The sequence below is a fragment of the Zonotrichia albicollis genome, chromosome 5 (assembly GCF_047830755.1).
Source record: "Zonotrichia albicollis isolate bZonAlb1 chromosome 5, bZonAlb1.hap1, whole genome shotgun sequence".
Taxonomy (NCBI): domain Eukaryota; kingdom Metazoa; phylum Chordata; class Aves; order Passeriformes; family Passerellidae; genus Zonotrichia; species Zonotrichia albicollis.
This window is the reverse complement of record NC_133823.1, coordinates 47,215,707-47,243,062: the sequence shown is the minus strand read 5'-3', so window position 1 is coordinate 47,243,062 and position 27,356 is coordinate 47,215,707. Positions and strand designations below refer to the sequence as shown.

The following is a 27,356-nucleotide window of genomic DNA, read 5'->3' as shown; positions in this document are numbered from 1 at the left end:
CACGTTTACTTTGACAAATTTTGTTATCAGTATTAGTAATTGAATGTATATGTGTGCACTAAGAGTAAAAGCATTTTAAAGCACTTTGAAAAAGACTGGTAAGTCATTCTTTCACATTTAAAAATGTATCTAACATAATATAAATGAAAATCAATTCCATTTTATTTTAATAATGTATATTTATACTTCATTTCCAATTTATGTGGATTTGGGGGGTGTTTATGTCTGTGTTGGCTATTAAAAGTCATTGCTTTGAAAGGCTAATTAGTTTAGATCAGCAGCAAATGTAGGTTTAGTATCAGTACTTCATTATTCATAGAGAGAAACTAGAGCATGGAGCACTTCGTCAATTTTTAAATGTTTTTCTCACTACAGTGTTTCTGCAAAGGGCAAAGTAATGAATCATAAATTAACAAACATCAGGTTGACTAAGATTTTTTTCTTTTCTTCTGTTTCTCTCCTTTTGTGCTGCATGTCATACTCAGATTGGTTCTCTCCTCTGTTTCGGACTACTTTGCAGCAATGTTCACTAATGATGTAAGGGAAGCAAGACAGGAAGAAATCAAGATGGAGGGTGTGGAGCCAAAGGCACTGTGGGCTCTGGTTCAATATGCATATACAGGTAATTGAAGTGAAAATGGGAAATCCATCTAATGAATTGTCCTCGTGTGAGCATTGTATTCCATTACTAGATTTCAAATGCTCTTTACAAATTATTCACATTATTAAAATTCTTATAAATAAATAAAAATAAATAATAGAATATCCTGAGTTGGAAGCAACCTACAAGGATTTTCAAAGTCTAACTCTTGACCCTGCTCAGAGCACCCCAGCAATCACACTGTGTGTCCCAGAGGGTTTTCCAAATGCTTCTCGAGCTCTGTCAGGCTTGGTGCTGTGACCTCTTCTCTGGGGAGCCTGTTCCAGTGCCCAGCCAGCCTCTGGGGGAAGAACGTTTTCCTAATGAAAAAGGAGCCTTTTCCTAACCTCCTTCAGGCCATTCCCTCTGGTCCTGTCACCAGTCAGCAGAGAGAAGAGATCAGTGCCTTCCCCCCCTTCCCTGGTGAGAAAGCTATAGACAGCAATGAGGTCTCATTGCTGTTACCTGAGACAACCTGATAGGATAAAGTTTCTCTGATAATACTACATTCAATTAGTTAACAAATTATGTGAATCTATTAAATGTATCATGACTGACAAAAAAAGGAATCTCATTAGGATTCCCTTTCCTTTCATCATTATAGATACTAATTTTGAAAACTATTAGTTATCCAATGCTGAGGGTGATGTTTACTAAGCCTTCATTCTGTCATATAATCTGTAAATAATTCTATTGCCTTGGGATTTTAGGGAATTTGTAAGATTATAAGAGCAAACTAATGTGATTTTCTTTTTGATGTTACTAGGTCGCCTTGAATTAAAAGAAGATAACATTGAGTGCCTGTTGTCTACAGCTTGCCTTCTTCAGCTCTCTCAGGTTGTAGAAGCATGCTGTAAATTCCTCATGAAGCAACTTCACCCATCCAATTGCCTTGGAATCCGATCTTTTGCTGATGCCCAGGGTTGCACTGACTTGCACAAGGTGGCTCACAATTACACCATGGTATGTTGTTACATTAACTAGCATCTGCTTTATTTAGTAGGGAAAATACACAATGTTTTCCTAAATATGGTACTAATGTTTTCCCCCCAGAAAGTCTTCATAGTTTTCAAACAAGAATATGTTCCTATGATGGAAAATGACAAAATAGCTGCAAAGTTGCTGGTTTAGAGTGGGAAGGAAACACACAAGCATAAGTGCCCTGTAAACAGAAATGGAATTGTGGGGTATGCATTTAATAACATGTTTCAAAAGCCTGTACTTCTTTCTGACAGTCAAAAACTACAGACTTCACAGTGGGGAAGCTGCCATCATCTATTCCAAAATTACACATTACTAAATGGAAATGTAGAATTCCTTTTTTGTAATGAACTGGAGTGATCAGGTTCCAAGATATACTTGGGGTATGAATGTGGATTCAGCAATATAGATTCTGCATCATCCTTAATAATTTAGCAACGGGATGTCAGGCATCAAAGAATTTAATCCTAGGCTAGGTAATATGTGACTAAATACAAACTTGCCAATTACATTTTTCAGTTAACTTCTAGAAATTGACACCTACCAACTTAAGTAAACTTCATCTGCTTAACAGTCATCCTTTTATTTTAATACAAAATGTTCTTTTTTTTCTTCTCACAAGTGTATTTTAGTAAAGTTATCAGAAGAAGGCAGAAGAGCTATCTCTGAAGCAAGTCAGTTCATCTCCTCTTTGCAGTTTTGTGAGGCATTTTGCTCACTTGTTGGTGAAATTTTGCCTAAATAAGCACTTGGGATTTGAATGAGGGCATGTAGATACTGCATAAGAGATGTGGGAATAAGGATAGTACTTAATTTGCTTGTGTGTCTTGGCATTACCTTGCCATTAAGTTATTGGCTAAGATCCAAGAGTTGTAATTTATGTCTTGTAATTAGTATTAGAAATCCATGGCTCTTCCTCTTGCTGCCTTAGGTTTTGCTGGTTTATAACCATTTTAAAAAAATTTACTTATTGGCTTAAAATTATTTAGCTTACTATGTATAACAGTTTAAAATAGCTTTTTTTTTCCATATACAAGACAATGTTCCTCTGCAATGAATGGATCTCTCAGATATTTAATATCATGGACACACAGATTTACTGAGGCAGATCAATAAATAAGGTGCAGATTGTAACTTACATGTTTCTATTCTCGGTCTTCATTATTGCCAAAACAAAAATAAGGAGTCTGCTGTTAGGTATAATGTGCATTGAAACAGTAAAGTAAATGTGGCTTATGCCTTTGAGGAGTATTGGAATTTATGATGAGTGAGACCAGTGATAGAAAAAATATGTGAAAAGAGAAACTCTCTCTTCTGATCTACTTGTTCTTTTTCAGAATAAGTATGTATTTTGGTCTGGGCAATTGTCATGTCCTTTTTAAGTGAACTGCCAAAATCAGAATAGTAAGAGATATTAGACTAATGCATCCTTAAAGGGGAATGTTGGCATTCCAGTCTTAGTATTCTGACTGGCAATTCATGACTTAGGGAAAATAGAGCTGTGAGCTTTCTAAAAGCCATTCTTCTGCAGCACCTATCTTTTGTTCAGACCAGAGGAAAATAGTTATGTGCCTTTTGGCTGTTGTTTACTTCGGTGGCAAAATTGTTGCTTTTAAGGCTTTGATGTGAATGAAATTCAAATTAGGTGGATTTTAAAATGCCATTTTCAAAACTAATTAGTTGTGCTAGATGAATTTTTCCCAAGGCCTCTTTTAATGTTGTTTAGTTCCAACAGAGACATTAAATTGAATTTTAGTAATAATGAGTAATAGAGAAGAAGCTTCTTTATTTTGAAATGAATGTTGCTATGGAAACTGCATAGAAATGTCTAGTCCAATTGAATCTTCAATTAAAATAAATCCCCAAGTAATTTCATTTGTTTAAAAGCTGTTTGAAAAAATAAAATGTTCAACACTAGTAAGTGCTAGGTACTTGATGCTCTTTCCACTAAGAAGTATTAGAATGTAAGGGTTAAGTACACCTGTAGTAGCTGGCAAAATTCTCTTTCTTAAAACAGGGAATTATTTTTATGCTGCATTGGGCTGCATAGAACAGTGTGGGACTATATTGAGTACAGTTTATAGTTCTGGTTCTTTTAAAATACTTGTAGTAGAAGTTACTGAATAGTATAAAATACTTTAATTTTAATTTACTCGTTATTTTCTATGAATGTTTCTTTGACAGAAAAGAAACCCTGATTGCCATTTAATATTTTTACAAGTAAAACAACTTCTCTGCTTTGAAGCTTTTTGTTACACATGTAATGAGTTTGTAATCATCTTACCTGCTTCATTAATGTACCTTTTTACATGAAGTTTGAAATTCAGGTGAAATGAGCATTTGTTTAAACTGGAGGATGAAACAGTGAGTTATCCCATTAGGTCTGCCTTTGTTAATGGGGTTCTTCTGTCTGAGTAAAGTACATTAGTCATTGGAAAGCATCAGTGCATCAGTGATTAAAAAAAAAACCAAAGAAGGATTTTAATGTTGCATTTCTTCATATTGCAGATATATATTATGCTAAAAGGACTGAAGTATTGCATTACTTTATTGCTTGCTGTGTTGACAGTTTATAAATTGTTTTGACAGAAGGGAACGGTTTATCAAAACCGGTCAATTATTGGCATTAAGCTTGAAAAATAACTTAAGCTTGAAAAATCTTCAGTATACATGAAGTGAAACAAGAACTGAAGCAATTTGTAGTGGATTTAATGCTGTATAAAGAGCAACTCTGATTTTTACACATCACAGTTCTAAAACAGAGTTGATAGAATCATGAAATGTATCTGAGTAAAGATATGTTTTGAGCAGAGGTTACCCTGTTTTGCTGTGGTTTATATATTGTATTTGGGACATACAGTTATAAATTTAGGAATTTTATTGGACTGGCCAATATTGTATCTGCTTGCTTTAATGAATTTTTAATGGCATTTTGTGCAAAAAAAAAAATTCTGCACATTTTTATTGCTGTCTTCAAATCAGAACAAATGCCCCTTTTTGATATGAAACAGTTGATAGTGTACCTTGAATGAAAACCAGTAGATCCTTTTCCACAAAAAGTAAGCAAAAGGGAAGTTAATACTTTGAGATGAGGAAAAGCTAGCCTGTGTTATTTCCAGAACCTGAAATATCTGTAGTGACTAGTGAGTTATTCTTAGGTAAGCGTCAGTAGCTTCTTCAGTAGCCAGATTTTAACTTTCTGATTTACAACTAAAAGAGAAAGAGTAGACATTCAAAACTTTGTGTGATGGTGCCTGAGTTAGTCCCTGTCTAATCATTGTTGATCAGCTATGCATGCTTAAAGCAGAGTGAAAAGTCATTTTGATTTTCATCAGAAGTCTTCAGAAGGTATGTAAGCAGTGATAGTATTACAAGATTCAAATAAAGTTAGTTTTGGAATTTGTGTGATTTCTGAGCAAACAAGTGGATGTATAAAAAGAAAAACTCAAAAGAACAGAATAATAGATTGGGTCCAAGCAGAGAAACCTAGGTAGTTTTGCAGAAGAAAAGGTGTGGCACGCTTAGACTTGCTTTCTCCTGTAAGGCAGTAGTTTGGAAACACAAAATCGTTGAGTTATGATTTGGAAGAAAGAATTAAAGAGGGATAATTTGTCCTTTTTTTCTTGCAACAGTCAGGATAGGTTTTTCTTTTGTTAGTGGGGAGTATGAAGAGAAGAGAAATGTAAATGCTTTCTGTCCATAAAGGGCCATAAAGTTTGTGATAGTGCCAAAACAAGGATTTTACTTTCTTGCACCTGAAATTGCAGTCCTGCTCAGCAATCAACTGAGGAAAATACTCCTACTTGTAAAATACTCATTCACTTCCTTTTCACCTGTGAAAACCCAAGATATCTTTGTCTTTCAAGTTCCCTCAGTCCTGCGTAGCACCATAGATCAGTACTGCCTCATGAAGAGTGAAAAGGTCGCTGCATGCTGCTCAGCCTGTTTGGGAATCCAGAAACAGTGCAACAAGGAGTCAAGATAAAATATCTGTACTGCCCCTGCACACAGTGCAAGTATTTGATTGGTTGATTGTTTAATACATCAGTCAAATCTGAGTAAAAGTAAAGAAGGTGATATCTGACAGCTGTTTGACTATTAATAGTTTACCAGGAAGTCAATTAGCACAGTTCTTAGTGAATTCATACTTAGTTGACCAGTGGACTGAAGCAGTCAGCAGACAAAATAACATTTCCTGATTGCTCTCCTTCAGATGCTGTGAGTCAAACACCTCTTGTGTTTTGGTTTCCCAAGTTCAGAGTTTAAGCAGAGCCCTGTGGTTGAGCTGCCTGTTGGGCAGCCTCAGTCCCTCTCAAGCTGCAGGTGTCTGATGCTCTCCAAGGTTTTCATCCTTCTGACACAGTGTGCAGGGAGACTAACCCCCTGACTGCATCCCACTGTAGGGATTAAGTATCATTTAGAGATACACATCATGGCATCTTATTTTTATGTGCTCCTAATGTTTTTTGTTCTGTACCAGGTCCGAGACAGATCTGTGGTTAAGAGTATCAGCATTAATCACTCTGCAGATGCTGAAGAATGAATTTGAGGTGATGTGAATGAGCAGTACCCAGCATTGAGCATAGGGACTGCATGTCCCTGTCTTGGTTAATACATAAGCCTCTGGCTACTTATTTGATAAAGTTTCCAAGCCCTTTGAGGAGCTAATTTTGGGGTTGGGAAATTCCCTTTACTTTCAGGATCAGAAAGAAAGGGATTGAAACTGCAGATCATTTGTTCTCTGAAATATCCTATTCTTCCACAGAGAGTTCCCATAAGAAGAAGGAAAGAAAAGGCTAATGAGGAGGTTAAGAATGCTAGGAGATACACTGGCTCCTTCTTTTTGTCTTCAGAATCTCTGTCTGTAAAGGAAGAGGAATTTTCAGATTCTGGTTATAAAAAAAAACAGACATAGGACAAAGAGTGCCTGTATTCCCAGTGGAATGCTTTGATACTCTGCTCAAAAGGAGTCTCTGCTTTAAAAATAGAATGGGAGCAAGAGGAAACTGAACTTGTTCCCATCAGAAAGCAATGGTCTGCAAGCAACAAGAAAGAAAATCAGGCTTTTTACACATAACAGCTGTTGAAGTGATGAAATCCAGTTGGAAAAAAGCTTTCCAAAGAGGATCCCTGATTGACTTATGCAAGGTCAGCTTGTTGTTGCCTTCAGAGACAAAAGAACTTTTCATGCAAGTGCTTTCCCCTTCCTCTTCCTGAGATCTGGATAGACAATTTGGAAAGTTTAAGGTAGTAAGTGCTGGTGTTTCTCTATGTCAGAGCTCACTGCCTGTTCATTCAGCAAAACTAAAAGCACAGCTCCAGCTTGCATACTCTCTAGGAAAAAGAACCAAAAAAAAGCAGCCAGTGAAAACAAATGAACTCAGTGGAATATGAATTCCTGTGAACTGTGTGTTTGAACTGTGGAAATAATTTTGATCACTTCTCAGATTCAACTTTACTGCCACGCATTTAATATCAGAGTAAAATAAATAGCAATGCATGTGTAGTGCTTCTGAATAGTGGTACAGTTCCTTTCACTGATTTTAATTCATATATTTGTTCAATTTTACTTTTATTTTGTAAAACAAATAGTTAAATGAATTAAAGAGGAAAAGACAACTCTATCTCCCTTCTAATCTACTATAGCTCTCACTTGGAAGTACTTTTTTGTGTAGACAATTGGATCTTTGTTGTACCAAAGCTTTTCAGATATTAAATATTTTGAAAGTTGTCTTTCCAAATTCTATCCACAAGTAGAGTTATGCACACCTACAAGATTTTGAGTTATTTTCCTGATTTCCAGAATTACCCATGGAGTGAAGTAACTTTGATCTTTCCCCTTATAAATCTTGTAGTGGTTTTATGTACATCTGAATTTCATGTCAGATGGACTATTTACACCTAATTCGTTTTTTTCTCTTAGCTAAGCTTTTTGTTTAGTCAGTATCTTTGGAGTACTGAGGTATAGCTTTGAAAGCATTAGGCCAAGCAATAAAAAAGAAGTATTAACTTTTTTGCTTTGTTGTCATGATGCCCATTGCATATATAATGCCAAACGGTACTATTGTTTTTGTTGCCATTTTAAATACTAAATTCAGACCTGTTTTGCAGTGCATCTCTTGCTTCTTCTTGTAAATTTCTCCTCTTTTTTAACCTAAAAATGCTTTTATATTTCCAATATGTGCTTCTACTCTACAGGGGTTTTTTATTAGCATGCAATTTTTTTTTTTAATCATTAAACAAGGGCCGCTTAGACTTCCATGTTTGTGGATTTCACACATTTTGTTCTCCAGGTGTTTTGGAGGTGCATGTGATGGCAGACCAAAACCAGCACCCCATTAGCTGCCTATCTAGCAATCCACAGTGCATTTAATAAATTGATTGTAACTTTGTTATCATTATGAAGCTACTCTAGGTTTTGAGTGTGAATTTAGCTGCAGTTTGAGCTACCAAAATAAAAGAATATGTTGTGATTTTACTTTTCTGCTTTTGCTTGCTTTGCTTTGCTGCCTTGTCAAAGTATATGGGGAGAGGGGATAGAAATACTATCAGCCTTTTCTGTTACATCCATGTTTTTCACTGTAATGGTGCTGATTGTATGTTCATGATGCTGATTGTGTTTCTACATACTTCTGCTATTCCAGCCTAAACTGATCAGAATCCTCACAGAATATGCTGCAAATCCTCATATTATGAAGTAATCAGATATCAGCATAGGATGTGTTTCATATTATGAATTTCTTGTTTTGAAGTAAGGATTTGTTGCTGAAAATGAAAGGATGAAAGGTAGAAGATTGAATCCTATCAGAATAAATATTGTTAGTGTAGCAAGGCATGTGTAATATTGTGGATTCTTTGTATGTTTTGCTCCCCAGTCAAATCAGATCAATTGTATAAAACCTATGAAATAGCAAAATAAACTTAAAATAATCCATTTTAAATCAACAATAAAATTGTTAGTGTTGTTTATTTTCTCTGAAAACTTACTGCCACATTTTCATCTAGCAGTAATGAAAACAGTTACATGTGCCCAGTTGTTGTAGCATGTTGTGCTCTTTGCTTGACAACATGAACAAACTGCATCTTTTTAACTGAATTTCAGAAAGCATTTCTTCACTTTGCAGTGCCAAGATATTAACACCCACAACCTATGGCTTATTTCTGTCTGTCTCTGTACACTTCCCTCAGTTGTTTCAGCACATCTGTCTGTGGGACTAAATGACTGAGTTGGGGAAATGATCAGGGATGAAAATAATTCAGTGCTCAAACTTTTTTTTTGGTCTTCTTCCCAAGTCAGTACTCCAGTGGGACGACTGAGAGATGGCGTGAAGGGAGGAAAAAGAGGGGAGGATACAGCAGGTGTTCCATAAAATGTCTTCAAAGTATGATGTTGCCTCTATTAAAATACTTTTCTTTTTCAGGAAAACTTCATGGAAGTAATTAGAAATCAGGAATTTCTGTTATTGCCAGCCACTGAAATTGCTAAGCTTTTAGCAAGTGATGACATGAACATTCCTAATGAAGAAACAATTCTGAATGCACTACTCACATGGGTTCGACACGATTTGGAACAGAGAAGGAAAGATCTCAGTAAACTCCTGGCTTACATTAGACTGCCTCTGCTTGCTCCACAAGTAAATTGTTCAGTTCCTTTCTAGTTTATACCATGGTTACAATGGGCATAATGTCTACAGTATAATTATACTGATAGCGACAAATCATAAAATTTATAGTGATCTGGATTCTTAGAGCTGCATGTAAGAACTTAACATCTTGTACAGGCATGATAGTTTGTGTCTCTGTAAACTGCAGCATATTCTGATTCTAGGACACAAAAAGGGAGGGAGCTTCCAGAAAAAGTTGCTTTTTTTGCCTATAAAAGTGCTTATCAAAGCTATCTTAGTCACTAGAGGCCGTGTCCTTTTTAAATTTCTTCTATATGGAACTTGCATGGTTTATTTGGCTCATTACATTTCCTCCGTGTAGAAATAGCTAGGAAATGCAATTTGAATTAATTGTTTGGAGTGATTTTTCTTCTGTTAACTCTTGATAGGCCATCACTGCATACTTCTTGTTCTTCCCAGTCAATACTTTTTCTCCTTCTTGGAGAAGATTAACAGAAAATGTAGAGGGAAGCTTTGGGCTCAGTTTGTTTAAATAGTTGGGAATTACAGTTTTGCTACTCCCCTAGGAATGGCTACTCTTGTTAGTCTCAGACTGATTCCCTCAAAGGCAGGGAGGCCCTGCAGAGACCTCTGCAGATCAGATGACTGGGCAGTCACCAACTGTACAAAGTTTAACAAGGGAAAGTGCCAGACTCTGCAAATTGCATGGGGCAACCCTAGATGTACAGACAGACTGGGGAATGAGATGCTGGACAGCAGTGCCATGGAAAGGGATCTGGGCGTCCTGCTAAACAGAAAGTTGAACATGAGCCAGCAGTGCCCTGGGAGCCAGGAGGGACAACCCTGTCCTGGGGGGCATCAGGCACAGCATGGCCAGCCAGGCAAGGGAGGGGATTGTCCTGCTCTGCTCTGGGCTGGTGCAGCCTCATCTTGAATATTGAGTGCAGTTTGGGCACCACAATATAAAAAGGATCTAAAACTGTTAGAAAAGTGTCTAAAGGAGGGCAACAAAGATGGTGAAGGGCCTTGAGGGGAAGCCCTCAAGCATAAGGAGTGGCTGAAGTCACTTGTTCTGTTCAGCCTGGAGAAAAGGACACTGAGGGGACACCTTGGTGCAGTTACAATTCCCTTGGGAGGGGAGGAGGAAGAGGAGGGGCAGACACTGATCTCTTCTCTGTGGTGCCCAGGGACAGGACCTGAGGGAATGGTGTGAAGTTGTATCAGAGCAAATTTAGGTTGCATATCAGGAAAAGGTTCTTCACCCAGAGGGTGGCTGGGCACTGAACAGGCTCCCCAGGGCAGCGGTCACAGCACCGAGCCTGACAGAGTTCCAGAAGTGTTTGGACAATGCTCTCAGGCACATGGTGGTCCTTGGGGATGTCCTGTGGGGCGCTGGGAATTGGAGGTCATGATCTTTGTGGGTCCCTTCCAACTCTTATTTCAAAATTCTGTGATTCACTTCCTGACAGCAGGTTTGTAAACTAGGTTTGATTATTTTTATTTGTTTTTTCCTTTCTTATTTTTCCTTGCTGGACCTTCTTTAGTAATATTTAGTATTTACTATATAGTCAAAGGATTTTGCTTTATGATTTTCAGTTTGCTTAGTGAGAATTCTGTCTTAAATGAAGAAAATAGGATTTTTATGGAATCCAAATAATAAGTAAAATTCATTATAAGAAGAAAAAATGAGTTCAATTAATTCATAGTGATAAATCACATGCACTACACTCTGTGTATTTCTTCTAATCTGATGTCCTCTTGCTGGATAGTAAGATTCTCTACCAAGCATTTTAGTATTTATTTCCATACTGATTATTATATATTCAAAAGCAGGATTTTCTCCGTTGTGGCCTTGGCTTTGTAATTCATTTTTTCTAGAAACATAATTCAGAGTAAGGCAATTGATGAGGAGAAAATCGTTGAACATCTAATTAATTGATAACTAAGTAACCCCTCCTGTATTCCTTTTACTTAATTGTCTGTAATTGAAACATCTTTAGGAACTGAAAGTACAGAATTTATCCCAGAAATATGTACTGAAATCAAAATACATCCATTCAGTAGCTGATTAGGAAAATAGCAAGAGGAAATACAGAAGCAAAATTATATTTTACTTATTATTTTATCTTTAATTTTTAATCTCATCTCCAAATATATACTTATATTTCTAAAACAATATTTTTCTGTTACTTTTTTATTTATTACTTTCTTTAGCACATTAAAGTGTTAGAGCTATGATTTTAATATGGAAATATTTAGTAGGTAAGTAAACTTACTTGAAGTGCCTAAAACAGTCTTAATGTTTTCAGAATCAAGTTTTTCTTTATGATGATGTGACATTAGGCTATCTGACAGCAAATATAGCATAATTAAAAGCTTTCTAGATTTATGGTTGATGAGTTAAAGGTATTGGAAAGAAATTAAATTAGAAAATTGAACATCTTGCTGAAACCAAAACCATTGCAAGAAGAGATGTAGATACACTTTAAAAAAATCTTCAGGAAATACTGTGAAACTGTAACACTGGAAGCAAAAAAATTGTAAGCATTTGTTAGTTTTATTGATTGGTTTTATGCATCCTTTGTAGGCATCTCTGGTTAGTGCTAGCACTGTCCTAAATATTTGTACATTTATTTTTCCTAAAGATGAATATTTGTCTGCCTCTTTAGCTGTAAGGTGGCAAATATTGCATCTCTGATAAATAATGAAAAAGATTAAAAAATTAGAAATTTCTGAATTACAAGATGGCTCAGATTGCTTTTGGACAGAAATTGCTAGTGCTGGAGTGTCTGCACTACCCTTCTCCTTATCAGATTTGCAGTTACTATGATTTCATGCTAACATGTGATTTGTAAATGCTGTTAGAAATGCTTTCAGTACAAGGACTGAAATCAAGTTGCTTTCAGAGTCTGACTCTATGCTGTGAGAAATTGTTTATAGGTTGAGTGGGTTAGAAACTGTAGAAAATGTAGGTTGCATCTTGTGTTGCTGAACTCACATTCACACATCGTGTTGCTTTAAATACTATGTGCTCCTTGTCCATCAGAAAAATATACTGAAAGTCTGAATTGGTCATGTTGTATTCAAGCCTTACTTTTCATGCATGCAGCTCTGAGAGTCTCTGATTTAGGACAATAGGAATTAATTGATTTCTTTTTTATACATATTTTAAACCATGTGCAATTCTATAGCATTGCACACTGGCAGTTAAAAGGCAGCTTTTAGTTTATTATTTTATAATCACAAAGTATCCCTGTGAAGTGATACAAGCAGTCCTTTGGGTCAAAAGAAGAAATAATTGAAGGTGTGAAAGTAAAGAATGAGATTAAGTTCCCTATGCTAATTTACATGAAAGCACTTGATTTGCTATTTTAAATAGTGAGAACTTTATCCACTTAGAGAAATGCTGCAGAAATCTGTTTTCTGAAAATCTCTGATGAAGGGCTTTGAGAAGGTTTTTTTTCTTTCTGTGATAGTTATGTTTTCTGTCGTATTTTGTGTAATTTTGCCTGATACTGAGGTGTTCAGGTTTAGCCATCTGTACTTACTTGTATCCCTTCTGGAAACATGGTTGTCATGTTTGCCACTTTGCAGCCCTAAGGCAGCTTTATTAGAGATAACCATATTGTGCACATCTGTTTCACAGCAAGTCCCTTTAGTACTTCTGATGACTGATACCACTGCAGTTTTGTACCTGTTAGTGCTTGGCTGTCAACTGCTCAATAAAGACATCTCGTTCTGGTTTGTGGACTTGCATGTCTAATATTCACAAAGTGTTTGGATTTTGGCTTTTCAGAGGGATCTGCCTTTTTTCCCCTCTCTCTTTTTCTGACAAATGTCCAAATCCCAGTGGGCCACTTCATTTTTTTTTTTTTTATGTTATTCATGCCATGTAGTGCAGCTCAGAAAAATGCCAGTTTACAGACTTCTAATAAGTAGAATGTGACTTTCAATGCAATTTTTTCCTGCAGTTAGATAAATATGGACAAATCACTAAAATATTTCACAAACCACTCCAGAATCTTTGAACTTAAAAACTTCTGTTAGTAGTCTTTACTATTCTGTTGTTGAATTTTATTTAATTCATATTTAAGATTTTAAAGTTGCCAAATTTGCTTGCAAGGTTGATATAAAAATTTTAACAAAGGCTTTTATTAAGTGGTACACTGTGATCTTGGTCACTGTCAGGGTGAGAAACAGAATATATATTAAAATATTCAGCATGTGCTGAAAGGGCTTTTACAGACCTCTGCATTGGGTGAATTTGGGAATAAAACCATGAGGTTGGACTGACTTACATACCCAAAGCCTGTTTCCATTTTCTTGAACATTCCTGCACAGCACTGGAACTCGAGATTTTGTTTCCTTCCTTTGGACCATTAAGCTGAAATCATCCATTAAGATCAGATGGCCTTCCACTTTAAATATTTATTTATTTGATGTTTTCACTCAAAATGTGAATGTTCTGTTTATTAGAAATTTATTTTCACCCTACCTTTTTTTTTTTTTATATGACCATTTTGAAAATACAGAGATTTTTAAATCAGGCAGTGAAAGTGTTTGTATAAAACATTATCTTGGTAATCATGGTTTTATTTTTCATGTTTTTATCATTTGTAGCAATACAGCTTGTTTGATTTTCTTTCTTTTTCACAGTTTTTGGCAGACATGGAGAACAATGCGCTCTTTAGGGATGACATTGAATGTCAAAAGCTCATTATGGAAGCAATGAAGTACCATCTGTTGCCAGAGAGACGACCTATGTTGCAAAGCCCTCGCACCAAACCTAGAAAATCTACAGTGGGCGTTTTGTTTGCAGTTGGAGGAATGGATGCAACAAAAGGTATTGCCTTATGTAATGTATAGCTGATGAGCTCTTTTGGTTCTTTTTAAAAGAAATGCTCGATAGATTTTTTTACAACCTGTTAAATGTAAAATTCAAGCATTTGGCAGTACAGAACAGGAAACATCTAAAGTGTATACTGTCTATTAGGTTAAAAACGTCTGTATATCTTTGAGACTGCTGTAAATATTCTGGAATCTAGAGTTCTGATTTGAAATTACCATAGGAATAGCTGATTACTGAGTAGTGAAGTGTTTAATTGAATACAAACTAATCTTTATTTACTTGAGGGGGCAGTAACTTGGAAGAAAAGGTCTGAAAGGCCACAAAGGTGACCTAAACATGCTTAAAAAAAGCCAAAACAACAAAAATATTTAGACCAATTGTTAAATAGTTCTGTCAAAACTACTTGGATTTTTTTTAATAGAAAATTCCATCGTTTTTAATGGTAATTAGAAAGGATCTGATAAGTTAGAAAAGTGAGAGCAGAGAAAGTATTTTCTTTAATTTGTTGTTTTAAAGCTATTTCTTGGTAGTTCATGTCAGATACCATCAGCTTTTTTCTCTAATATTACAAAACAGTTGATTTCAATATGTGATTGCATTCCACATGGTTGGTTTATATTCCTAATATTTCTGTTTCTAAAGGCTTGATTCTGCAAAGCAGTTACAAAACCTGGTTTTTGTCTTGAAAAGCACCAAGAAAGTTGTCCTTTGTAATGGTGCAGTTAATTGCTTAGGAAGTCAAAAAAGACTATTTGTCTACACACACTTAAGAATATGCTGCAGGATATCATGGTGTCTTGTGGGAATCAGCATATTACTAAAATAAAAACTACCCTAGTGCTTCAGAGCTTGTTCTTTTTCCGTATGTAACTTGCATATATTGTCATTCAGGAGCTACAAGCATTGAAAAATACGAACTTCGTACCAACACGTGGACTCCAGTAGCAAACATGAATGGACGAAGATTACAGTTTGGAGTTGCAGTCTTAGATGATAAATTGTTTGTTGTTGGTGGCAGAGATGGACTGAAAACATTGAATACTGTGGAGTGCTACAACCCTAGATCAAAAACTTGGAGTGTAATGCCACCAATGTCCACTCATCGTCATGGTCTGGGTATGTACAGTTCTGTAAAGCCTGACTGCATATTTTTTAAAGGTTACCTGGTTTAGGATTGGTCAAAAAAGCATTCAGAAATAAAGTTTGGGGAGGTGGAAATTTTGTTTAGATGCCAACTGCTTATTCAATGTCCTTTCTCCTTCAGATTATATTGAAGATGATTGTATTTGGTAGCATCAGCTACCAAAAGAATTATTTTTTCTTTTCAGTTTTGTGGTGCACACTGGACTGCCACTAAGAAATTCTGATATTTATTCCTCTTAATTGTCTGATCTTTATTCCCCTTAATTGTTTTCATATCTGTATTTTAGGAGTAGCTGTATTGGAAGGCCCCATGTATGCCGTAGGAGGACATGATGGCTGGAGCTACCTGAATACAGTAGAAAGATGGGATCCACAGGCTCGTCAGTGGAACTTCGTGGCTAGCATGTCAACTCCCAGGAGCACTGTTGGTGTAGCAATATTAAATGGAAAGTATGTGAAGGAGTTTCTGTTTTCAAATTTAAAATCTCATTATTTTAATGTAATTAAAAGACCATCTTAAATGACTATGAATAATTTCTCTTGATAGATACCAGTTAGTAGCATTAAGAGCCATGTTTCTTCATTCACAGAAGAGATACTGTGCTGGGTCACGCAAGCCTCTCCACAGCATTACAGCTGAGTGTCCAGTACAGTGGGGCCCTCATCAACCTAGTGACAGTCAGCTGGACTTGCTTCAGTATGGCAAGATCTTTCTTAAACCAAGAACCTGCTGCATTAGAGTATGAAATTTGGCAGAAAATAATCCCCCTTGCATTCCAGCTGGTCCCCAGAGATCAGAGGGGCTGGGTGCAGCTGGGCCTAATTTCTGTTTATAAGCAGTTCAGTGCTGTAACTCTGGTTGCATTCAATACTTTAACAATCACAGATCCACAAACAGTGTGGTTTTTTGAAGCTATAGAAATGCAGATTTGGAGCTGCTGATTATGAATGCACTTACTGCATTAGCACTAAATATACTAAGGCTAATCAATGATTAACCAAGCTAAGTTAGCAATTCAGTCTAAATTAACAAATTCAGTCTCTTGCTTCACCCTTAATTAAGCTGAATTTCACCTTGGTATGCACTTACTCAGTCAGAGATGCAATTCTTACTAAAGAAGTGCCCCTGCTTTGGGAGTAGAGACAGGTGCAAGCCATGTTTTGCCAGGGTGACACAGCAGACAAAAGCTACTGAGTAGCATTGTGGTTATGGCAGAATATTTACACTCTATTGTCCACAAATTTTCGCTTCCTGTTTATGTGCTATCTGTTCATCACCCTTGAGCTACTTAAATGCTGCCAGGTAAAAAAAGTTTTTTCACACTTTTTTAATTTTGGAAGCCTAGTCACTGGCAAATTAGTACTGCTGAAAGACACCTACAAAGGTTTCTCTGAGATCTGGAATAAGTCCAAGAATGAGTGGAAATGCTCACTGCCTACAGGAGGGAGGGATGAACTTGAACAACCAGCAAGCAGAGTGCCTTGACTGCCTTGGAACTGCAGTCTCAGATAACTAAGCTGGGTCTTAAGCTTGCTTGGGTCTTATTCAGCAGTAGGTCCCAGGTATGATGAAAAGCACCAGAATTAGAGCCTCACATTTCCCTATTATTATAGAACATTGCCTAGACTCTTCATGGAGGCAACAACAAAATATCACTACAGCTGACCTTTTTAAAACACATGCAGCATTTCAGCTGCAGGAACAGTAACTTCTGCACTTTCCTGTAATGTCTGTTTGTAACTTGGTTAAGTTTCAGTGATTGAAACTGAAAAACCTTCATATAGAGAAGTTTATATGGCTTTCTCTGTGTCCAGAATGTGAAATCACTGCATAAATGATCAAAACTCTCTCCATGCTTTGAGGGAGGGTAAAGTTGGGAGCTTCATAAATGTTATGTTACATAAAGGATTGATTTTAGTAATGAGCTTTATGGAACTACAGCAGAGTTCTACAGAAACCTTCAATATATTCATTACCTTAAACACTGTACTGTTTAAGGTAAGGAATATGTTATTTAAGGTAAGGCATATGTTGTTTTACAATAAGAAATATATTGTTGTACTGTTTAAGGTAAGGAATATATCATCTTACAATATATTGTAGTACAGGTACCACTACTGTTTTAGTAGTACCTGTACTACTAAACAAAGAAACTTCCATGGATTTTTTTTAAAGCTTATTAAGATTGTTACTGAGAAGGACTAGATCAACCATATTTACAACATGATTGTATTTAAGTTCCTTGGTCAGTATATTTAAAAAACCAAACAGTAGTATTACCCAAACTGAGGACATCTTGAATCGTGCTTCACGGTAACTGTTGTAAATTCACACTATCCTTATCTGCAGTATCTAATGTTTGTTTGATTATCTAGCCATTCTTAGGCTTTGAAATAATTTGAAGTGATTTCTCATTGGATTTTGCTTCTGATGCATTGCTTCCTTTTTAGAATGGCTTCTGTGTTCCTACTTTTCCAAATAATAGTGCTGGGCATGTGTGCTGCTATGCCTAGAGTGCTTATAAATTCTGTTCATAAGCTCTTTATGAAGTTTGATTATTTGATTTATTTTAAAGGTTCCTCTGTGATTGTGTCCTCCTAAATCAATTTTTTTTTCATTCATTTCAGTCAGCCCTTGCAAATAATTGAAATCCTCCATACCAAATGCTAGAAACCTTTTTCTTAGGACTAAGCAGATTGGGCCACCTAGTGGGTGTGAGGGATTTAAGGTAGTGCTGTCAGTCATGAACTAAAACCCTGGTCCAGAAAAGCACTTGAATGCCCAAGATGAGGCAGAGTAGAGATGGTGCATGCACAGATCCACTACTGAATTTGTCCTTCTGACCCTGCAAATCACATATGTAGTTTTGAAATTGTTAGCTATAGGCATAGGTTGGAATATGAATGCTGCGTAAGATATTCCATTTTCTGTAAATTATTGTTGTTATGTATTGATCATTACAAATAGGAAAAGATTGGAGCAAAATTTTCCCTGAGTTTTCACAGCAGAGCAGTCTACTGAAAGTTGAAAGTCCCCTTCCAAACTTCCCTTTTTAACAAACTTGAAATCCTTCATGTTTCACTAGAAATTGTCTTATTCAGACAACATTTATTTTCTTCTTTTTTTTGTTTTACTTTGTAGGCTTTATGCAGTAGGTGGTCGAGATGGAAGTTCTTGTCTTAAGTCAGTAGAATGTTTTGATCCTCATACAAACAAATGGACTCTCTGTGCTCAGATGTCAAAAAGAAGAGGTGGTGTAGGTGTAACCACCTGGAACGGGTTCCTGTATGCCATAGGGGGCCACGATGCTCCAGCATCCAACTTAACATCCAGGCTGTCAGACTGCGTGGAAAGGTAATGTCCTGCTGGAGCCTGTTCTGCCCTGGGCTTCTGGCTGTGCCAGTCTGTCAGGGGTTTATGGAAAGAGCTGTGAGTAGAAACCCAGTAGAATAGGTGTGTTATTTTTAGCATGAACAGAGGAAACTTACATATAAAAATATGCGATGTAGGCATACTATGATTCAAAATGTTACCAGGACAGAATATTTAAAGCAAATTCTTCTTAATGCAATTCATCTAGATTATTTTAACAATCTCATTGAATGAATTATGTTGGGTAACTCAAACAATGTGGAGTTGATTGCTTTTAAAAATGGAGCAGATCTTCCTTTACACAAGAAGTCTGAATCTATTCGTACAATAACTTCCAAAGGAGTTAACAGTAAGGTTTGGTGGATCTTTATATATCAAATTCTTTCTTGTACCCTCTAATGACACTGGGAAATTGGAATGTAATTCAGTCATTCCTAGGTTGGTATATCTTTCTGTAATGTGATTAATGAATGACTGTATCACAAATTGCAGTAGCACATGTGATCCATAAAATAATTTTAGAAGGTAGTAAATATTTCATAATTCACTGTATTAAATCTTCACTGGCATTTTAAATATTTCTGAACTATGCTTTAATTCTCTCCCTGCTCCCCCACCACCATCCTGTAAAACTTTTCTTCTTTTCTATTACCTCCCAACACTTAGAGTAAGTCCTCATTGCCCATATTCTTCTTTTACTAAATTTATTCATGCCAGGATATATATTCTACCGTTAACCTCTAAAAAACACAAAATAAAAAAACACCCACAAACCAAACCAACAACAACCATAACAAAAAAAAAAAACCCACAAAAATCCACCACAAGAGAGCTGTAGTTTTCAAACTTTCAGAGTCCTAGTAGACCTGAGAATAGAGTGTGGCCCATAGCCCTTAACACGCAGAAGTTGCACTGAAAAGACCCCAGAAAGGTTTGCAGATAGGAAGCTACTTCTCAACAAATACCAAATTTTTAGGGCTATACAGATAATCAGAAACCAAGAGAAGCAGTAAGTCTGTGTATTTTTCTACATCAATATTTTCTGAAACAAAGTTACAGAACTCATTACTTTAATAGGAATCATCTTGTAGTGCATTTTGTCCTTGTTCTTTAAGTGAGTTGAAATTGAAGACCATCAAATTCATGGAACTAGTTCCTTTAAAAAATTAAAGAATTAAGAAATATTAATTTTAAAAATCAGGCTTTTGTGACCACACTAAACTTCTAAATTATATTTTGCAAAAGAAGTTGCTATTCCCAGATAAATATAATTGCTTATAAATTATAAAATAATTGGAAAAGTAGCTTACTAATCACCCTCTTCTGTTTGCATCTGTGCTTCAAGTAGTTTTCATGTTACAGGTATGCTTGCATGCATTTGTGTAATACTTTGACTAGAGGACAGCAAATAAAATTGTTAGAGCTCCTTGTATCTATGCTCTTCATGCAAATAAATTAAGACTACTGTCTTTCAACTTGTTTTTAGCAAGTATGATCTTAGCCAAATAATTCTTTTCTTTGTACAGTTTTTAGAGCCCTTCAGAGCACTGTAATTACATTAGTTCTGCTATAAGCATCTGCAGTCTTAAAAAAGATTCTCTTTTAGTCAGATTAAAATATATTCCTTACCATAAGCATAGCATGGAGTCTCCCATGTAGTTCTCAATTTGACTTGTAAAGAATGTTGAAAATGTTCTAGAACCACACAATTTTTTTCATTAAACCATCTGCTGTTTACTGTGCTGATACTTCTGTTTTCAATAGTGTTGTAAATTGTCTTAAGAGTTTTGTATTTCCCATATAATTTTTTCAAGCCACTTTTGGGGGTCATATTTTTGAAATTGGTAATCTTAATAATGGTAATCTTAGTGCCAAACCAAATTTTAGCAGCCTGTGCTTTGACATACTTAAAGCAAGCACTTGCTCTATTGTGGTGCTGCAGCAGAACTGTTTTTGGCATGGCATGTTTAGACATACAAAGTGTAGGAAGAGCAGCTGTATATGGCTGTATGACTATTTGGAAAGCAGCATGAAGTAGATATCTGGCTAGCAGTGACTTGTGTCACCAGATGACTAAAGAAGCAGTTTCAAAGGGAGGGGAATTGAGGGGGGAAAGTCTTTTGAAATTGACATTCAGATCTGTGCTGTTCTGTTTTCTACTACCTTGACAGCATCAATTCCAGTACATTTTGTTGTTGAATTTTGGTAACAGTTGTAGTGCATAACCTAAATTATCTTTTAGGTATGATCCCAAGACAGACATGTGGACTGCTGTGGCCTCCATGAGCATTAGCAGAGATGCAGTGGGGGTGTGTCTTCTTGGTGACAAGTTGTACGCTGTTGGAGGATATGATGGGCAAACATATCTTAATACTGTGGAGTCCTATGATCCCCAGACAAATGAATGGACACAGGTATAGTTTCTGATCAGACCATACACTACTATTAATATTGTTACTTCAAATGTGCCTCCTTTTGCAAGGAGAATTCAAATATTCCTTCTCTAAGAAGCAGTTTCTTACTAGTCTGTTGTGAATCTCTTTTTTCCTTTGTGTACCATCTTGAGATGACTTCTCTTGAACAGACAGTTGTTAATTTCCAATAAACTGCCCTCCTTGCTTTTGCTAGAGTATAGCTATTCTCTTTGACAATTTCAGCTACTTTTAATAAAATGTATTGCCACATTCCCCAAACTGTCATAAAGGATTCTGTTTACATGACTTCCTGTTCTGAAGATAAATGATAAATGTAGATTAGTTTTAGCTCTAATGTGTTGCTCAACATTTATTTCATCAAGGTTTTCGTCATTTTTTCATAAATAATCCTGTCCTGAGGTGAATGCCATGTACAGTGTATGCAGGTTCCAGAAAGCCTTTACCCATTTTTCTTTTTGCAGCTTTAGAATAAAAATAATTGTACAGTTCATGCTCAGAAACTATTACTGTCAGTTCAGAGCCTGGTTACTTTTATATAGCTCCAGGAATGTGTCTCTCTGTGGGAAGAGCACACACAAGGGCATCCTGAGCAGACTCTCCTTTGGTATCTAATGCCATTTGAGATACCCTAAAGCATCTACATCCACCAAAGGTTGGCAGATGCAGCACAGACCCTGGGGGACACCAAGGCCCTCCTGCAGTCCAGTTGCAGACCAGGATGAATGTCCAAGCTCACCTGAAGTAGCATCAGACACCAGTATTTAGGCTACTGAATTCTAAGCCACCTGGATATGTTATTCTGGTAATAGCCCCAAATTCTTAACTCAAAAAGAGAACTAAACTGCTGTGTATAAAAATACCTGGAACACAAAAAAACTCAACTGTCCATTTCCCTCCGTTTCCTACTGCTGCAAGCTCTTAAAACACAAGTCATCAAGGAGGATCATCAGAGTTTGGGGCATCCACTGGTACTGGTAATGATAACCCATGGCATTGTTAGTCCTGCTAAAGAAAAAAAAAAGGTGTATCACAGGACAGAAGGTGCTTCTCACCAGAGGAGAGACATTGTGCTTCTCACCATTGCATCTAAATGAATCTCATGCATCTCACATGTTTAGGTGGTGGTCATCTGTATGTATCTCTGTATCCTTAACCTTGACCCTCCATGTCTCACTGAATGCCACAATCCCAGTATATAGGATAGTTGCAAATTTTTCCCGGAGGGATTAGGAAATATTTGTGTACCTTCCTTTTCTCATTATGTCAGCAGTCTGCCACCTCTTCATCCTCACACAATTCATGAGAAGGCAGTGGAATTTTCTCAGGTGAAGGTTGTCAGAGCCACAGACAGCTCTATAAAAGTCTATTGTTCCTGGGGAAAAAAAAGAAATAGGGGAATTGGCATAAACAGCTTTTTTTTTGTCTTTAGGATAGTCTCTGTACCACTTGATGTGCTATTCACATATATTGCAATACTATGAAAGTTAAAAGGGGAAGCAAAGGGGAGTGTTAGAAACTACTGCCCTCCATTCAAGTCCAGCAGAATTTCAGCAGAAAAGGGTCTTGCCAGAAGTAAATTCTGTTTGCAATTAAAGAATAAAGACTGGTAAATTTATTCTGATTTCAAGAACTCTTAACAGGATTTTATCAAATAATCAAGTAAAAAGGAGGAGTTGCCCCTATAATTTTAGGCATTTTCTGTTTCTAAGAAATGCATTCTTTTACCACCCTTTACTCAATTGTCTGATTGTCTAGCTCAGGTATCCAGTTTGTACAAATACAAAGGTTTCTTTTTCCTGTCATACTGAATAATTGAAATTATCAATAAGAATTGTTTGATGTCCTTAGGGCTTGCTATTGTTTTCAGAGTGCTTCACTCTGTTATATAAAATATCTTTGCTTTGTGTTTGTATCCAATTTTGGACCAATTTGTAAGTCATGTTAACAGAGCATGGGTGATATTGTCATTCTGCTGCAGCCATATAATTAGGAGGGGAAATTACTTAAAACTGATTGCACTCATCTCACTGATTGTTTGTTTGTTTGTTTACAGGTTGCACCACTGTGCTTAGGAAGAGCTGGAGCATGTGTTGTGACTGTAAAACTCTGAATTATTTTCTCTGGGAAGATGACATTCTCCTGTGTAGACTCAGAGGATTACTTTTTCCTCAAGCAAACTACAAGTGCACCAATCAGCACCAGGTGCAGGATATTCTACCACAGCAAAGTGTTTGGTCTGAAGTTGACATGATGTTCTTATGGACCAATATTAAGCACTTTTTAAAAACTTTTGTTATGCATATGTTACACGAATTCTTCTTGTAAGAAAGTCACCTGCAACCTGCCAGTTGGCAGTAGAGGACTTCTGTTTAGGAAGTGCTAAGAAAATGAGTGAACTCACTATAATAATCAAATGTTATGGTTCTGGGGCCTTGATTTCCCTAAATGCAGAGCAATGATGCTATAAATGGATATACTTTGATATAATGGGGTCTATCTCTGGATGAAACAAGTTATAGGATTGGACCCCATAGTTTTAATTTGCCTGTAATAAAATGAAAATAGATATCCGAGTAACTACAAGGCAGGCTAATATACCAATGCAAACTATTGTAAATGGCAGGTGTCATGTCTGCCTTGGAAATGAAGTTGTGTATTTGGTGAATCTTTTGCACTTTTTAGCATCATTCCTAGTTAAGCAAACTTTTTATTTAACCAAAGCCTTATTTTAAATATTGTCTTATGCTAATAGAAACCTGCTATTTAATAATTTCTGACAGATATTTTTGACATCCAGTGTACTTTTTGGGTTTTCAGAGTTGTTATGCAAGATGCAGAACATCATACCTTTTGCTCTGCTTTGGTTCTTGTATTTACTTTGCTGTTTGTATGTATTATTGGAAGAATTCTAAAGTGTGATTAACAATTAACCAATTTAAGTTTAATATTTGCACTTTGGATTTTTTGAAGCATTCCATTACATTAGACTAATTACATTTTTAAATGAGGCTTTGCACTACTATGAGAAGTATACTTTTATAAGATGAAGAAATTGTCTGTCTTTCCTGTAAGGTTATTTAAAAATGTAAAGGGCCCAATCCTGCCAGATGCTCAGCTGCCACCATTTAAGCATGTTCAGCATCTTACAGGACAGTGAAATGTTCCTCGCAGGGCTGTATTAAATTAGTTACCTTATTTAACAGTTACCTAATTTTTAAGATACTTCATAATTTGCCTTTCTCGAGCCCTCTGCTGTTACACCGAATTGCTTTGAACGATCTAAGTGTTCTCGGGAGAAGCCTTTTTGTATTTGCTTTTATGTGCCTTGTCCCTTATGTTCTCCGAACAGCACCGCCCGTGAAAAACGGGAAGATGTAAACTCATTGAATGTTTTGGGTTTGTTTTTTTTGTTTTTTTAAAAAGTTTGAAGTGCCCGATACCCAAAGTCCTTTGTACATTTCTAATTTTAAACCTGTGTTTTAACGCTCTCGGCGAACTATTTATTGTTTTAAAAGAAATCGGTGACACTTTGTGATGAAGCTTTGCAGATGGAATACAGCTGATCTCAAGAGGCTTTGCTGGCGAGTTGTGTGTCTTTATTCCCTGGTTTAGAAATCCGTTCTCCGTGACCGCGGTTTAAAATCCTGATTTTCCCCTGAGAACTGGGTGCCCCGGCCTCAGGCAGAGCTCCTCCCGCCGGGGCCGGGCCCAGGGCCGCTCTCTGTCCGCCCACGCTCTGGGTGCCCTGGCCTCAGGCAGAGCTCCACCCGCCGAGGCCGGGTTCGGCCCGCTCTGCCCACCCCGCTCTGGGTGCCGCGGCCTCAGGCAGAGCTCCTCCCGCCGGGGCCGGGTTCGGCCCGCTCTCTGCCCACCCCGCTCTGCGTGCCCCGGCCTCAGGCAGAGCTCCTCCCGCCGGGGCCGGGCCCGGCCCGCTCTCTGCCCGCCCCCGGCCCCCTCCGTCTCCGCGGTGACCGCGGCGCCGCGCGCGGGAGGCGCATGCGCGGTGGCGGCGCAGGCAGCCCGCTCCGGTGGCCGCGATGAAGGTGGGTTCGGCGGCCGCGGGGCTCCGGGGCCGGGCGGGGTGTGCTGGGTCTGGCCCGCGGAGCGAGCGGGCGGTGGCGCTTGCGGCCTGGGCCGGGGAGGCAGGCGCGGCGGGAAGGGCCGCCAGGCATCGGTAGGGGGGCCTGGTGTGCTTGCCGGCACTCCCGCGTTTGTTTACCTTCGGGTGGAAGGGAGCTTAAAGGGCATCCAGTTGCGACGCCTCTGCGATGGGCCGGCACATCTTCCACCAACCCAGGTTACTCAGGGCTCCATCCAGCCTGGCCTTGTGCGCCTGCACGAATGAGGTGTCCACAACTTCTGCGGGAAACCTGTACCAGTGCCTTTCCACCGTCACAGCAACCTCTTAGTAACTAATCCAAACTGCTCTCTCAAGTTTGAAGCCATTTTCTCCTGTTCTGTGTTTGCATGCCTTTATATAGGCCCTCCCCATCTTGTATGTTTCTTCAGGTACTGAAAGCCCACAGGTCACGCCAAAGCCTTCGCTTCTCCAGGCTGAGCAAGCCCAGGTCTCTCAGCCTTTCTTCATACATGGAGAGATGTTTCATCCCTCAAATCATTTTGGTGGCCCTGCTCCTTAAATTATTTTTCAAAATCAAACGTCATTGTCAGATGTCATTTATCAGTGTGGCATGTGCTGGCTGTGTTTTTGCTGGTTTTGTGTGCAGATTGCAGATTCAGTGTGTAGAATGCCTCAGTTTACATTGACCCAAAAGAAGGGATAAGAACCTGTGGCAGACGAGCAAACCTCACAGGCACTTGGTGGACAGCAGGGGTTGGTGTTTATTTTATGACACGTAGGGATATAAGTCACGATAGCCAGCTATGGAGCAAACTTGTGGGCTTTATCTTAGACCCAGGTTACAGAAAAATATCTGTGGGGGCTGTGAAAGGAAAAGGACATTCAGAAATTTTCTCCTTTGGAAGTCAGAATCTCTTTCTATAGTGTGTTGGTTCGAGATCTTAGCTTTTAAGACCCAGCAATTCAGAGTAACAAAAATATTACCTGTCTCTAAAAGAGTGAATGTTGAGCCTTCAGTGTTTACAAACCAAGGATGCTTTCTGGTCCCACGCTTTTCCATTAAATGTAGAGAACTATTAACCATGTGGTCTTTGAACTAGAAGGGGAGAGTTTCATGCAATTTTTTTTCTTGTAACTAGGAGGCAGAAATAATAGTCTATTATTAATAGAGCTGCAGTTCTCTATGTGAACACCCAGCAGCAGAAACTTCCATTTTTTCCACTCAAATTGAAAGAACGTTTATCTGGGATTTTGCTACTTCAGTGCATTGGAATCACACAGAAGCTGTTTGTGGTGGAGAGGGGGTTACCTCCACAGTACTCAGTTACTAACATGCTAGGCAGCTGTAGTATTCTGATATATGATGATTTTAAGATGTGTCATTTCCTATTTTTTTTTCTTTTTTTCCTCCAGCAAGTATTCACTCTGTATGAAAAAGCTTGGTCTGGTTCTCCTGTGCAGTTTGCTTGGCAGAAAACTTTAGGAAATTTTCTTGCTGTAATAGGGTAAGACTGCAACTATTCATTGCATTTGTCCATCAAAATTGCTGATAAAGAAAGGGAATTATTCTATATATTAATCTTTTTTAGAGGTGATCGTTCTGTGAAAATTTTTGATCGTCATGGTCAGAAGAGAAATGACATCAACCTGCCAGGGTACGTCCTAAGATAGGTTTAAATTATTTTCATTGTTGTTTTCTTTAAAAATGCTTCTCTTCTGGTGAGGTGCTTAGGCAATGGGAGGAATTTGTAGGATGATATACTGTCTCTGGTGAACATACCTGGCAGAGAAGACAAATTATGTAATTAAAATGTAAAAAAAAAAAAGACCTATCACAATAAGAAGGCTCATAATGAGGTTGTGTGCAATATATCCTTGCATTCTTGCTGTTGTTGATTTTCTAACAATTTGTTACCATGGCTTTGCTGAGGAAAGGTACTTCTTTGGTTTAGTGCTTGTGTTTACATCAGTGGCATAACTGTACACATTGGCATTGTTGCTTTAGGTCAGGATGATACTTTTTTCCCAGCTTATCACACTCTGGTTCACATCAGAGAGTGGTATGGAAGTTTACAAAGTAGATTTTTTCAGATTAAATCTAAAAGCTTATGCACTTTGGGAAGATATATTGAACTTCTTCAAAGGTAGTGAGACCATAGGAACAGGCTGGATATGAACCAGGGGAAACCTCCTTAGGGAAAAATGGTGTGACATTGGGTCATCATGTTG

At 37.6% G+C, this 27,356-nt stretch overlaps 2 protein-coding genes across 8 annotated transcripts in view; both read left to right on the top strand.

Annotated features, from left to right (window-relative positions):
- Window positions 1–24,620, top strand: part of KLHL5 (kelch like family member 5) — a 51,205-nt gene extending 26,585 nt beyond the window's left edge. For 4 of the 5 annotated variants that reach the window (XM_026795559.2, XM_005490506.4, XM_005490504.4 and 1 more), the window contains 9 exons: window positions 486–622; window positions 1,407–1,603; window positions 9,043–9,255; window positions 13,903–14,089; window positions 14,987–15,211; window positions 15,526–15,688; window positions 18,381–18,593; window positions 20,854–21,025; window positions 23,100–24,620. In XM_026795559.2, coding sequence (XP_026651360.1) covers window positions 486–622; window positions 1,407–1,603; window positions 9,043–9,255; window positions 13,903–14,089; window positions 14,987–15,211; window positions 15,526–15,688; window positions 18,381–18,593; window positions 20,854–21,025; window positions 23,100–23,156 — 1,564 coding nt within the window. In that variant the 3' untranslated portion in view covers window positions 23,157–24,620. The remainder of the gene's footprint in view (window positions 1–485; window positions 623–1,406; window positions 1,604–9,042; window positions 9,256–13,902; window positions 14,090–14,986; window positions 15,212–15,525; window positions 15,689–18,380; window positions 18,594–20,853; window positions 21,026–23,099) is intronic. The other variant, XM_026795557.2, reaches the window with a different exon arrangement.
- Window positions 24,621–24,860: 240 nt separating this feature from the next.
- WDR19 (WD repeat domain 19) overlaps window positions 24,861–27,356 on the top strand; it is a 40,091-nt gene continuing 37,595 nt past the window's right edge. For 2 of the 3 annotated variants that reach the window (XR_003381213.2, XR_001332946.3), the window contains exons 1-3: window positions 24,861–25,089; window positions 26,541–26,632; window positions 26,717–26,782. Coding sequence is in view for 1 of the 3 variants with exons in the window: in XM_014269500.3 (XP_014124975.2) it covers window positions 25,084–25,089; window positions 26,541–26,632; window positions 26,717–26,782 (164 nt within the window). In the remaining 2 variants the exon portion in view is untranslated. The remainder of the gene's footprint in view (window positions 25,090–26,540; window positions 26,633–26,716; window positions 26,783–27,356) is intronic. The other variant, XM_014269500.3, reaches the window with a different exon arrangement.